Source organism: Ictalurus furcatus, chromosome 9, assembly GCF_023375685.1.
Source record: "Ictalurus furcatus strain D&B chromosome 9, Billie_1.0, whole genome shotgun sequence".
Classification (NCBI taxonomy): domain Eukaryota; kingdom Metazoa; phylum Chordata; class Actinopteri; order Siluriformes; family Ictaluridae; genus Ictalurus; species Ictalurus furcatus.
The window spans coordinates 7,885,810-7,898,989 of record NC_071263.1 but is presented as its reverse complement, the minus strand read 5'-3'; the positions used below and the strand labels follow the sequence as shown (position 1 = coordinate 7,898,989).

The 13,180-nt window shown below is 40.3% G+C and overlaps 1 protein-coding gene across 3 annotated transcripts in view; it reads left to right on the top strand.

The window, feature by feature from the left end:
• tecpr2 (tectonin beta-propeller repeat containing 2) overlaps positions 1–13,180 on the top strand; it is a 47,451-nt gene that overhangs the window by 28,663 nt on the left and 5,608 nt on the right. For all 3 annotated transcript variants that reach the window (XM_053632556.1, XM_053632557.1, XM_053632558.1), the window contains exons 13-17: positions 1,486–1,627; positions 2,033–2,273; positions 2,556–2,645; positions 5,124–5,357; positions 12,945–13,093. In XM_053632556.1, the coding sequence (XP_053488531.1) occupies positions 1,486–1,627; positions 2,033–2,273; positions 2,556–2,645; positions 5,124–5,357; positions 12,945–13,093 (856 nt within the window). The remainder of the gene's footprint in view (positions 1–1,485; positions 1,628–2,032; positions 2,274–2,555; positions 2,646–5,123; positions 5,358–12,944; positions 13,094–13,180) is intronic.

The following is a 13,180-nucleotide window of genomic DNA, read 5'->3' as shown; positions in this document are numbered from 1 at the left end:
GTTGTTCTACACCAACCTTGGCAAACCATATCTTTAGAGACCTCACTTTGTGCACAGGGGCATTGTCATGATGAAACCAGTTTGGGCCCTTTAGATCCAGTGAGGGGAAATTTCCTCCAACTTTGTGGCAAGTGTTTGGAGAAGGCCCATGGTGTGATGGTCAGGTGTCCACATACTTTTGGCCATATAGTGTATAAAGGTGATCATGAATTTGACATCAGAGTAACATGAAGAGCTTTTGTCTGTCCAGTGCAAAACATTGAGTTACAGTCGGGGTCATAACGTTTACATCCCCCTTGCAGAATCTGCAAAATGTTAATAATTTAAAACAAAAATAAGAGGGGTCATAAAAATTGCGTGTTTTTTTTTTTCATTATTTAGTACCGCGCTGAATAAGCTATTTTACGTAACAAATGTTACATAAACGGACTGTTTATAACCGAATTTACACAAACGAACCAGTTCAAAAGTCCCTTGTTTGTCCTGAGCGGTTAAACTGCCCACTGTTATTCAGAAAAATCCTTCAGGTCCTGCAAATTCTTTACTTTTCCAGCATCTTCTGCATATTTGACTCCTTTCCAACAGTAGGTATATGAGAAGATATCTATTTGTGTGTGTGTGTGTGTGTGTGTGTGTGTGTGTGTGTGTGTGTGTGTGAGACTTCTCATACACTATTACAAAAGGTGCAAACATTCATTGATGCTCAAGAAGGCAACATGATATATTAAGAGCCAGGGGGGTGTAAACTTTTGAACAGGCTGATCGATGTAATCGATGATTGATTTGTCTTCTGGGAAGTATGTAAATATTATATGTAGCTTCTGAAGGCCAGTACTAAATGGGGGGTGGCAAAATGACAATTTACACCGATCATCCTGTTCAAAAGTTTACACACACACACACACACACACACACACACACACACCCAACCCCGGCTCTTAATGTATCGTGTTGCCTTCTTGAGCATCAGTGAATGTTTGTACCTTTTGTAATAGTTGTGTTTGAGTCCCTCAATGTGAAAAGATGGATCTCAACATCATATAGCCGCTGTTGGAAAGGGGTCAAATATGCAGAAGATGCTGGAAAAGCAAAGAATGTGCACGACCTGGAGGAATTTTCTGAAGAACAGTGGGCAGTTTAACTGCTCAGGACAAACAAGGGACTCATGAACAACTATCACAAAACATAAACACAGTCATTGATCATCCAGGTAACAACACACAGTATTAACAATCAAGCGTATGTAAACGTGTGAACTGGTTCATTTGTGTAAATTCAGTTAGTATTGTGTCTTGTGGACTATATGTAGACATCTGTTATGTGAAATAGTTTATTCAGGGCAGAACTAAATAAAAAACCACATGCAATTTTAATGATCCCTCTTATTTACTTATTTTTATTATTAACATTTTGCAGATTCTGCAAGGCATATGTAAGCTTCTGACCTCAAGTGTAGCTTGTAATCTGTGTGTGTGGTGTGTGCAGTGAGAGTCAGCGTCTGGAGCCCATCTGCATTGCTCTTGGTGAGAACAACACCCTGTGGGCTCTGGACACCAGCGGTAGACTTTGGTTCAGAACTGGGGTCACGGCTAAGAAACCCCAGGGTGAAGACGAGCACTGGTGGCAGGTACACACGTGCAGCGCTGTGTAGTACAATCCAAACATCTGAGTCTACTACCAACAGCCATAAAGTTATATTCAGTTATAAAGCTGAACAGAATAGTTTATTTGTGAATAAAATGGATTCTGATTCTCGGTTACTGCTTATTCATAAATAGATTATTTAAAACTAGATTTTCTTCAACAAATGTTATTTGACAGAACTGTTAGGGATTTTTTTTCTTCTTCATATTCTAATGTGATGCTCTTGAATATATCTTGGTGATATTTTAAGCTTTAGTGTAAAGTTGATAAACGTGTACAGCGCGTTCCTCACAAATAGCGTTTTAATGTATAAGTTACAAACAAATGGATGACAATTGTGTTTATTATTTACTGGCTACAACGCTTGCATCCCTGATCTCCTGTATAGGTTAGCATCACGGATTACGTAATGTTCGAGCAGGGTGGCCTCTTCCAGACACTGATCCAGGCCACGCAGAGTGTCGCCACGGCCACCAAGGCTCCGGTAGAGCGGGTTGCCGAGCGCTTGCGTGTGGCATTCCTCTGGCAGCAGTCTCAGTGTCACCCAAGCCTGGTCAGTGCCAACCGCAGTGGCGTGTGGATCGCCTCAGGTCGCAACGACTTCCACGTGGCCAAGGGCAGCCTCATTGGTGCGATTCTTTTTCGTAGTTTCCCGTTGCACACTTCAACATTTAGCATATCAGATTGTCAAAGGTTTTCCAGGTTTAACATAGCGTTAGCGTTGGGGAAAACGCAGAATCATGCAAGGCAGGACCAACAGAAGTTCTGACATGTCCTTCATCCATAATTGAGTAAAAACACCTACAGCTTAGTAATGGTGGATAGTCATTTTTGGCTTCTGATGTGTTTCAGATGTGACTTCTGTGTTTTCTCATGTTTTTTTTTTTTTTTTTTTTTTAACGTTCCTTCAGGGACATATTGGAGAACTATTGCACCCAGAGGACTAGCACCTGCTACTAAGTGGGCATTTGTGTTTTCCTCAGCAGTTCCAGCCAAAGAGGGTATGTGCATTGTTCCTTCCTTTTCCATTGCAGCTCCGTGGATTAACAAGCTGAATACTATGGACTCCAATGAAGGCTGTCTAAAACCTGACCTATAAACAGTTCCTATAACCACATAGTTTACATACACCTAGACTAAAGACATTCAAACTCCACTCGTTCCATGTTACCATACATTTCCTGTGTTAAGTCCATTAGTGTAGCTGCTTTATTTCCACAAGAGGTCATTTCAAAATAATAACTAAGAGACAGATTTATTCAGCTTTTACTACTATGTCAGATTTTCAGTGGGTCAACCGTTTATAAGCATTGCCTTTCATTTGCTTGAAATTGAATCAAACACTTCGTGTAGCCTTCCACAAGTTGTTGCTCATTCCTCCTGACAAAACTGGTGTAACTCAGTCAGGCTTGTGGGCCGCCTTGTTCAGAAACCCTTTTTCAGTTGAATCCACAATTTGTCTTTGGGATTCATGTCAGGGTTTTGTGATGGCCACTCCAATATTTTCACTTTGTTGTCTTTTTGTTGCAACATTTTATGCTTAGGATCACTGTCTTGCTGGAAGACCCATTTGCAACCAAGATTTTTATATTTGCGTACAGTCGTACAGATACTTGTGGTACCTTCGGTTGTTTGGAAATTGCTCCTAAGAAGGAACCAGATCTGTGGAGGTCCACAGATCTTTTTTTTTTTTTTTGAGTTCTTGGCTGAGTTGTTTGGATTTTCCCATGGTATCAAGTTCAAAAAGGGAAATAAAATAGAGCCACAGGTGCACTCCTAAGAAATCGTAAGTACACTTCTGAGTAACTCCTAATTATGACAATTGGCCAATCAGAAGCTTCCGATAGTTGTTACATCAGTTTGTTTAGAGAGACAATGCATGTAAATATTTGACCCACTGGAATTCCCGATGTAGTGAAATAAAGCTGAAATAAAATCCGTCTCTGATCAATTGTTTTAAAAGAACCTCTGATGTGATAAAGGAGATTGATTTGTCAAAAGAAATTTAAGGTAACATGAAATGTATGGAGTTGTGAAAAACTGAGATTGAACATCTTTAGTCTAGGTCAGAGGTTCTTAACCTTTTGTAACTAACAGCCCCCCCCCCCAAGCCTCCTCTATCATGGTACCCCCCCCCCCCAATATTGGCAGGGACCAGGTATAATGATTATCTTTTCTATATAAAATCTATCTATATGTAACCTAATCTATTATCTGTTTTTGATAGATAGAATTTTTTTTTTTTGCTTTTGTATTTTTGTACTTTTACTTTTCATAACTTTTATGATTTCTTAAAATAAATAAAATACATTTTATGACTTTTATAAAACTATAACAGACAGGTATGGAACATGAATGATCAAAAGCGTTTCTGAACACTATAACTACTTTGAACAAGAGAACTAGGCTGTAATAACGTGTACTATTTTACATGTAAAACATGTTACATTCGTCTTGTGTTCTAAAAACATTCACATAAGAAGGATTTTGTTATGTGACATTGTTAAATCTCCGGCTCTCAGACACTCACAGAACAGAGCAGACGTAGAGAGAGGTGAGAGTGCAGCGGGAAAGCAAGACCTCACGCTTGCAGGACAGTACTGGTCACATTTGGAAAGTTGCTAACGTTTGTCCAAAAAGTCACTAGATCTGTCATTAGCCTTTTTTTTTTTTTTTTTTTTTTTTCCTTCAAAAAAAAAAAAGTCACTAAATTGGCAACACTGGTCTTCACTGACAGCTAGATAAAAGGCAGGCTAAGCTCTGCCTCTTCCCAGCAAAAAGAAAATACAGAGGGAGAGAAAACGCAGGGTTTTTCCTATATGCACATTCTATTTGAAAAGCAATAAAATACACCGAGTACCCAAATGATGCCCTGTCTGTGTGGGGTTTTTTTTTTTTTTTCTTGAAAACAATTTGAGCCCCCCTTCCGATCTCTCCACATCCCCCCCGTTAAGTCGCGCCCCCCAGGTTGAGAACCGGTCTAAGTGTATGTGTAAACCTTTGCTATTTAATGACTTCTACAAACAGGCATCTTAATAAAGTGACCCTAGATCAGGTTTAATGCTCCTTGGCATACATTATACAGTTATATATTATCTCTGGAACTGTAGTGGACTGATGAATACCACTTTTCCAAAATCTTACCAAAGGTGTTCAATTGAGTTGAGGTCGGGTTACTGTGAAGGCCATTACTTGTTATTTACCTCATTTTCATGCTCATCAAACATTCAGTGAGTCCTCGTGCCCTGTGGATGAGACATTATCATCCACCAAGAGACCAGTCCCATCAGAATAGAAATGTTTCATCGTAGGATAAACCTAATCAATCAGAATAAATTGTGAACGTATTGTTTTGCATCGACTGTTACCTCTGAGCTGACAAGTGGACATAAACCACGCCAGTCAAATGCCCTCACAGCCAGTTGTCCCTTTAATTACTCATCTGATTGTACAGTGTATCATATATCTTATCTCTGCAGGGAGTTTTCTTTGGCTGGGTCAGAGCAGGAAAGACTTGTTCTGCATTTGGGACCAGGACCTGCAGATGCGTCCTCTCACTGTCCAGCTGCCTGCAGACGTTGAGATTGTGCAGCTGTCGGCCTGCAGAGACGCTCTGTGGGGTCTGGACCAGCACGGCCGTGTGCACATTCGCACACTCACAGCCAACTGCCCCACCGGCCTCCACTGGACCCTTCTTGACCTCAGCCAGCTTGGTATGTAACACTCACCCACCCCCTGTAAGAGAGTAGCGTCAGTGGATCACGCGCATGGTGAATTTAGACTAGCGGAATGCTAAACAACCATGTCATGAAAGCTTTGCTTATTTATTCAGTTTCAGCTCGTTGTCAAGACGACAACAGTTGGTTGTGATGGTGGCTTGGGGCGTTGCTGGGGATTAACAGTAATTACATAACTGAATTAGCCTGGAAATAGCTGAATGGATGACATTAGAGACAGTTACTAACGGGACTCACCAGTTTGATTTTGAAGTTTTTGTACATAAACATTCACAGAGTGATGTTCTTGGAGTTTTTCATTGAATTTGTTTGGTGCTTATAAGCTTTAGAAATGTGATCAGAGATTTAAAGCTTGTTTCTTCATTTAGCTGCTTTCCCTTGCCTTTACAGCACATCTGTATTGTAGTTCATCCTTCAGCTTTTGTAGTAAATGCTTAACAATCTAGGAGTGGACCTTTAACACCCACTCCTACCTATCTAGCATGTTTTAACACATCGTCTGGGTTGGGCTTTTGAAGCGTCCCTTAGGCTGGGTTGATTGTGACGAGGTGACCCACATGGAACATTCCTTTCCGCATAGACCTTCTCTAGTTTCCATCCCGTCTAAGGTCGAGTGTGAACTGCAGTGTACAGCTAACCTGCTTTTCTTTTACCTTTTATTTATTTTATTTTTTTAAATAGCTTCTTCAGAACATAACATGGTATCAAGTTTTTCTTGTTGCAGAATGAGTACTTTTCTGATTTTCCCATTCGCACAGTGGTGGGTGGGATCCTACGTCACTAAAGTGCTCAGACAGCGAGTGCCGGTTTCATGTATCAAGACCACCTGCTGTTCAGGGATGTGTTTTATATTTTGATATGAGCAGGTGGTTCTTGCATAACACTAATACGCCCTGCAGGCAAAGCAGTTCTGCTGGTGCCGAGCTCGTGAATATTGGAATAACAAACGAACAGAAACTAGACCAAAAGATGCACCAGTGCATGTCATCAACATGTTTGTTAATAGAAAGACTTTCAGGTTGCACTAACCCCACACTACTCTTCTGAGCATTGACATGACACTTTAATCTAGGGGTTTTCAAACTTGTCCGGAAAGGGCCGGTGTGGCTGCATTTTTTCCATTATAGCCAAATTGGAGGCACAGTTGATTGTTCGAGACGAAGGTGAACTGATTAAATAAGTGAAATCCCGAGTGGCTCCTGCTTGATCGGAATGAAAGTCTGCAGCCACACCGGCCCTTTAGGGATAACATTGAAGAACCCTGCCATGACTAAACTAAACAGATTTTTACTGGTGATTTACCACTTGCATTGCAAGTGCATTTACAGGAATGCAGTCGAGTCCATATGTATTTGAACAGTGACACAATTTTCATAATTTTGCCTCTGTACACCACCACAGTGGATTTGAAATGACGCAATCAAGATGTGATAGAAGTGTAGCCTTTCAGCCTTAATTGAAGGGGTTTAACAAAACTATTGCATTAACCATTTAGGAATTGATTGAACAATTGACTTATTTTGCCGTTTTCATGGACAGGTGTGGCTTGTTTCCTCATTATTTCATGTCAAATTAATGAGATAAAAGGTCTAGAGTTGATTCCAAGCGTTGAATTTGCATTTGCCAGCTGTTCAAGTGAACTCTCAATATGCGGTCCAAAGACAATGAAAGTGAAAGAGGCCATCAAATTAGGCTGGGAAAAAAAAAAAAACAGACCTGTCGGAGAGAATAGAAGAAATTTTAGGAGTGGCCAAATCAACAATTTGGTACATTCTTAAGAAGAAGGAATGCAGTGGTGAGCTCAGCAACACTAAATAGGCCTGGAAGACAACTAAAGTGGATGATTGCACAATTCTTTCCTTGGTGTAGAAAAACTTGGTGTAGGCACAACATCTAGCCAAGTCAAGCACACTCTGGAGAAGGTAGGCGTATCATTGTCAAAGTCTACATTCAAGAGATGCTTTCATGAATGTAAATACAGACGGTTTACCTCAAGATGCAAACCACTTGTAACACTCAAAAACAGAAAGGCCAGATTTCTTTAAAAAAAAACAAAAGCCTGACCAGTTCTGATGCAAGATTAACTTGTACCAGAATGATGAGATGAGAAGAGTATGTAGAAGGAAAGAACTCTAAACCATACCACATCATCTGTCAGACATGGTGGAGGAAGTGTTATGGCATGGGCATGTATGGCTGCCAGTGGAACTGCGTCACTGGTGTTTATTGATGATGTGAGTGCTGATAGAATTTGCAGGATGAATTCTGAAGTGTTTAGAGCTGTACTTTCTGCTCACATTCAGTTAAATGCCGCAGAACTGATAGGACATCACTTCACAGTACAGATGGATAATGACCCAAAGCGGACCGCTAAAGCAACCCAAGAGCTACTTAAGGCAAAGAAATTAAACGTTCTTAAATGACCGAGTCAGTTATTTGAAAACCACCCAATTGAGCATGCTTTTCACTTACTGAAGACAAAACTGAAGGCAGAAAGGCCCACAAACAAGCAGTAACTGAAGGCAGCTGCAGTATAGGCCTGGCAAAGCATCTCAAGGGAGGAAACTCAGCACTTGGTGATGTCCGTGGGTTCCAGACTTCAGGCAGTCATTGACTGCAAAGTATTTGCATCCAAGTATTTTAAAATAACGTTAACGTTGTTTTTTTTATTATTATTATTATTATTATTATTATTATTATTACGGGGCAGCTGTGGCTCAGGTGGTAGAGCGGATTGTCCACTAATCGCCAGGTTGACGGTTCGCTCCCCAGCCCACATGCCTCCACAAGTTGAAGTTTGCCTCCACATGCCGACGGCAGGCTAGTGCCTTGCACGGCAGCTCTACTGTCATTGGTGTGTGTCTGTGCCTGTGTGGGTAAATGGGTGAATGGGAAACGGTGTAAATCTGTTAAGGTTAAAAGGCCCTATATAAGTGCAGACCACTTACCATTCATTATGTTAGCTTGTCCAATTACCTTTGAGCCTGTGAAAATGGAGGGACTCTGTAAAAATGGTTGTAATTTCTAAATGGTTAGTGCAGTATTTTTGTTAAATCCCTTGACGTAAAGCTGAAAGTCTACACTTCAATCGCATCTTGACTGCTTCATTTAAAATCCATTGTGGTGCTGTACAGAGGCAAAATTACAAAAAGTACATCACTGTCCAAATACTTATGGACAGTCACGTCACATGGAGTTGACGTGAACTTCTTGTGTTACGATCATTGTACTAACCTTCAGTAGACTCTCAGTGAACTTAACATAAGATTTAAACCCCAGTTACCCCAGGTTAAGAACATCCTGCAGTATGCGTGGTGTTTGTTTACAAGGCTGTGAGTGTTTAGGTGTGTCGTCCTGTGAATACAGTGGGGGTGCAGATAGACAGAGTCATGTGATGTTGGCAGCTGTAGCCTGCCTGTTTTGGCTGTGGATGTTTAGCAGGGTGAAAGATGAGCTCGGGACAGCTTCAGGGTGTAGGCTCAATTTTAGAATGGAGAAACCGTTATGGTACACAGAGTTTCCTCTACTTTGAATATACAGTACAGTCCAAAGATCTGAGTCCAGCTACCAAGTGTTCTTTTATTACATCAAAAATGAGTACAGCAGTTTTTACTCTGTTATTCAAGAATGTACAGCGGGGGAAATAAGTGTTGGACGCGTCAACATTTTTTTCAGTAAATATATTTCCGATGAGGTTATTCACATGAAAATTTCACCAGACATCAGTATTAACTCAAGAAATCTGGAGATATAAATAATTCACAACATTAAAGTCCATAAATAAAGTTGTGTGTAATAAAGTGGAATGACACAGGAAAAAAGTATTGAACAAGCTAAGAAAAATCAGTTCTCCAAGGCAAGGTAATGCGAGGAACCAGCCGAAATCCGTAAGTAATTATACCCCCTATCTGTGCAGATTAATATCAGCTGGGTTAGTAAACTGATGGTCTATAAAAAGGCTTTTCATTACAAAGGTGTCACCCAAGAAACATCTCATGATGGGTAAAAGCAAAGAGCTCTCTCAAGACCTTCAGAACCTTATTGTTGCAAAACATATTGATGGAATCGGATATAAGACGTATTTCAAAACTTCTGAATCCTCCAGTAAGCAGAATTGGGGCTATTATCCGCAAGTGGAAGCAACATCACTCCGTCATTAACCGGCCACGCACAGGAGCTCCTCGCAAGATTTCTGACCAGGGAGTCAGAAGAATAGTCAGAAATGTAGGACCAAGGATCACTCGGAAAGAGCTCCAGAAACACTTAGAGGCAGCAGGTGCCATCGTCACAGAGAAAACAGTAGGCAATGCACTCCACTGCTCACACTCACCCCGCAAGACTCCATTACTAAAGAAAAGGCATGTCGAAGCTCATTTAAAGTTTTATACAACTCATTTGGACAACCCCCTGAAATACTGGGAGAGTGTGTAGAGTGTAGTCTTTCCAAGAGCAAAATTTAACTTTTTGGTTGTCATACTACACACCATGTTTGGAGAAGAAATGGCACTGCACATCACCCTTAAAACACTATACCAACAGTGAAGTTTTGAGGTGTAAGAATCATGGTGTGGGCTGTTTTTCATCGCATGGTGCTGGCAGACTTCATATAATTGAAGGAACGATGAATGGAGCCCTTTACCGGAAGATTCTTGAGAAGAATCTGCTGCCATCCATCAGGATGATGAAGATGAGACGTGTGTAGACCTTCCAGCAGGACAGCGATCCAAATCATACAGCAAAGGAAACTGTCAATTGGTTTCAGAGAAAAAAAATCAAGGTGTTAGAATGGCCCAGTCGATCACCTGACTTGAATCCAATTGAACAAGATTTAAAGACAATATGTTTAGAAGAATGGGCCAAAATCACACCTGAATACTGTGGCCCATTAAATTCTTCATACAGGAAGTGTCTTGAAGCTGTCATTACAAACAAAGGCTTCTCCACTAAGTATTAAATAAATTTCAGTTAGCGTGTTCAATACTTTTTTCCCTGTGTCATTCCTCTTTATTACACAACTTCATTTATAGACTTCAATGTTGTGAATTCTTTATATTTCCGGATTTCTTGAGTTAATACTGATGTCTGGTGAAAATTTCATGTGAATAGCCTCATTAGAACTATATTTACTGTAAAAAAAATTTTGACACGTCCAATACCTATTTCCCCCGCTTTTATTATTATTATTACGTTTATTTTTTTGTGCTGCTGTGTATTTTATTCAAATAGTAACAATTATTATTAACAGTCCTGTAAGCTTTACGGTTTATTATAGCTGCAACTTTCAGTAAATAATAATGAACTTCCTTTGAGTGAATAATTGTGCAATACTGTTTAAGAAATATAAAGTTTCTGTTAGTGGATTAAATAAAGTTTTAGATTACGGGACCATGAGCTATCCCTTAGTAAGTGCATGCCATTGTCTGATTCATGAGTTTTAATCATGGAACTGTTGACATAAATACTCCTTTATTTCATATAATATAACATTGTGTTATGAATCACTTTAATCATATTAATGAGTTCGTTAAGAAGACAAAATACACTTGTGCTGTAATGATGAATGAATGTTAACCCATTCTCTCAACAGCTAAGCAATACTGTGTGCAAAGACAAACTTTTAAAGGTCACTATGATTACATGCTTTCTGCTTGTTCATGAAGAATTTATTTGTTCCCCACACCAGCTGAACTGCATTTCTTCTATTGATCCAGGAGATAGCATTTATGTCCATGCTTGCTTTAAGTCTGCCAAACCGTGCTGTGGAGTCTTAAGCACCAGATCAGAATGTGATGACATTGTAGGTTCAGGGACATATCACAGTGTTAGCCACTCACACCCACTGTTTTAATCAAAACACAACTCGGTTCTGACTGCATTGATTTTCTGGTACTAGATCTGCATGTGAAGAATAAACACCTCAGATCCTCAATGTGCTTTTAGATGTACTGACATAGACCTACATATAATAATATTCCAGTATGACGAGAGTCGCTATCTTTTTTCTGATTAAGATGAGCCAGCACAATGCTCTCCTTACAGTTTACCAGCCTTCGAGATTAAGCATACATTCAGAACAAGCAATTTTACTGCTCCTGCACCTAACTTTTCTTATGAGTCACCCTGTTGTTAATACGTGGACTGGACTTGTAAGCTGTTAAGTGGAAGATAAGGGGACATAATGACAAAGTGCATACAGTTCAGTTCATAATGACAAAGCGAATAATGACAAAGCGTATACAATTCAATTCAATTTTATTTGTGTAGCGCTTTTAACATGTGCAGTGTCACGAAGCAGCTTTACAGAATTGTATAAATATATCCCTGATGAGCAAGCTAGAGGTGATGGTGGCAAGGAGAAGCTCCCTGAGACAATAGGAGGAAGAAACGATGTGAAGAACCAGACAGGTTTTTAGAAAAAAAAATTCCGAGTATATTAAAAATCACAACGTGAATATCTTTCGTTTAGTTTTCACATCCTTTATTCACTACATTGTAGAAGCACCTTTTGGCAGTGGTTACAGCTTCTTGGGTAAGTCTCTACAAGCTTTGCCAAATTCTCCCATTGTTCTTGGCAGATCTTCTCAAGCTCAATCAGATTGTATGAGGAGCATCTGTGAACTGCCTTCTTCAGGTCTCTCCAAAGATGTTCTTTGGGGTTCTTGGCTGTTGCTGGTCCACTCATGGACATTCAGAGACTTTCCCAAAGCCACTACCGCATTGTCTTTCCCATGTGGTTCAGGTTGTTGTCGTACTGAGAGGTGAACCTTCGCAGACCCAGTCTGAGGATGTGTGCAGTCCGGAGCAGGGTTTTTTTTTCTTTCAAGGATCTCTCTATATTTGGCTGCATTCCCTCAATTCTGATCTCCCAGTCCCTACCACTGAAAAGCACTTGCATACATAACATGCTTCAATGTAGGGTTGCTATTATCCAGTTGATGAGCAGTGCCTGGATTTCGCCAGATGACCCACTTGGAGTTTAGTTCAAAGGGTTACTTTTTTTTTCTAAGTAGACCAGAGAATCTTTTTACTCATGCTTTCAGAGTCCTTGAAGGGCCTGCTATATCCCCTTTACTCAAGAGTGGCTTCATTTAGTCAATCTACCATAGCAGCCTGATTGATGGAGCATTTCTGAGATGGCTGTCCTGTCTTACTGTTAGAGTGGAGTTTGCTTGATTTTGTGTTTCATTTCTGCAATTGCAAAATCCTGGAGGGACTGCCTAATGCTGAAGGGGTTTGATAATTTCCAGACCCACTGGAGGTAGTAATTGTAACAGTTATAGTTGTTTATTATTGTTTTACCTCGTACAAATTCATCAAAGATTCACTATGCAAGTTTAGGCTCTGGAAAGAACTGATTTTGACAAAAATCATAAGCTAATTTTCAGCCTCACCGTGCTGAATATGCTTTCCATTTTTTTATTATTGAGTCAGAGTGTGTGTGTGTGTGTGTGTGTGTGTGTGTGTGTGTGTGTGTGTGTGTGTGTGTGTGTGTGTGTATATAATCACTTCAAGGTCTGAAAAAAAAATGGTGAGTATGACCTCCGGAACCTCTTACACTTACAGGACACGTGAGGCTTCTGAGCTTTTCCTGTGGCAGTCAGAATGTGTGGGCATGTGACTCCAATGGCATGGTGTATTTCCGAGTGGGAACCCAACCTTTAAACCCCAGCATGATGCTCCCAGCCTGGATCTGCATCGAGCCACCTGAGCAGGTAAATGGGCCTGTCTGACTTTGATTAACCAATTGATTAATTAAAGCCATTGTACACTTTGATTTGAGGTATTTGTTAAATCCAAGG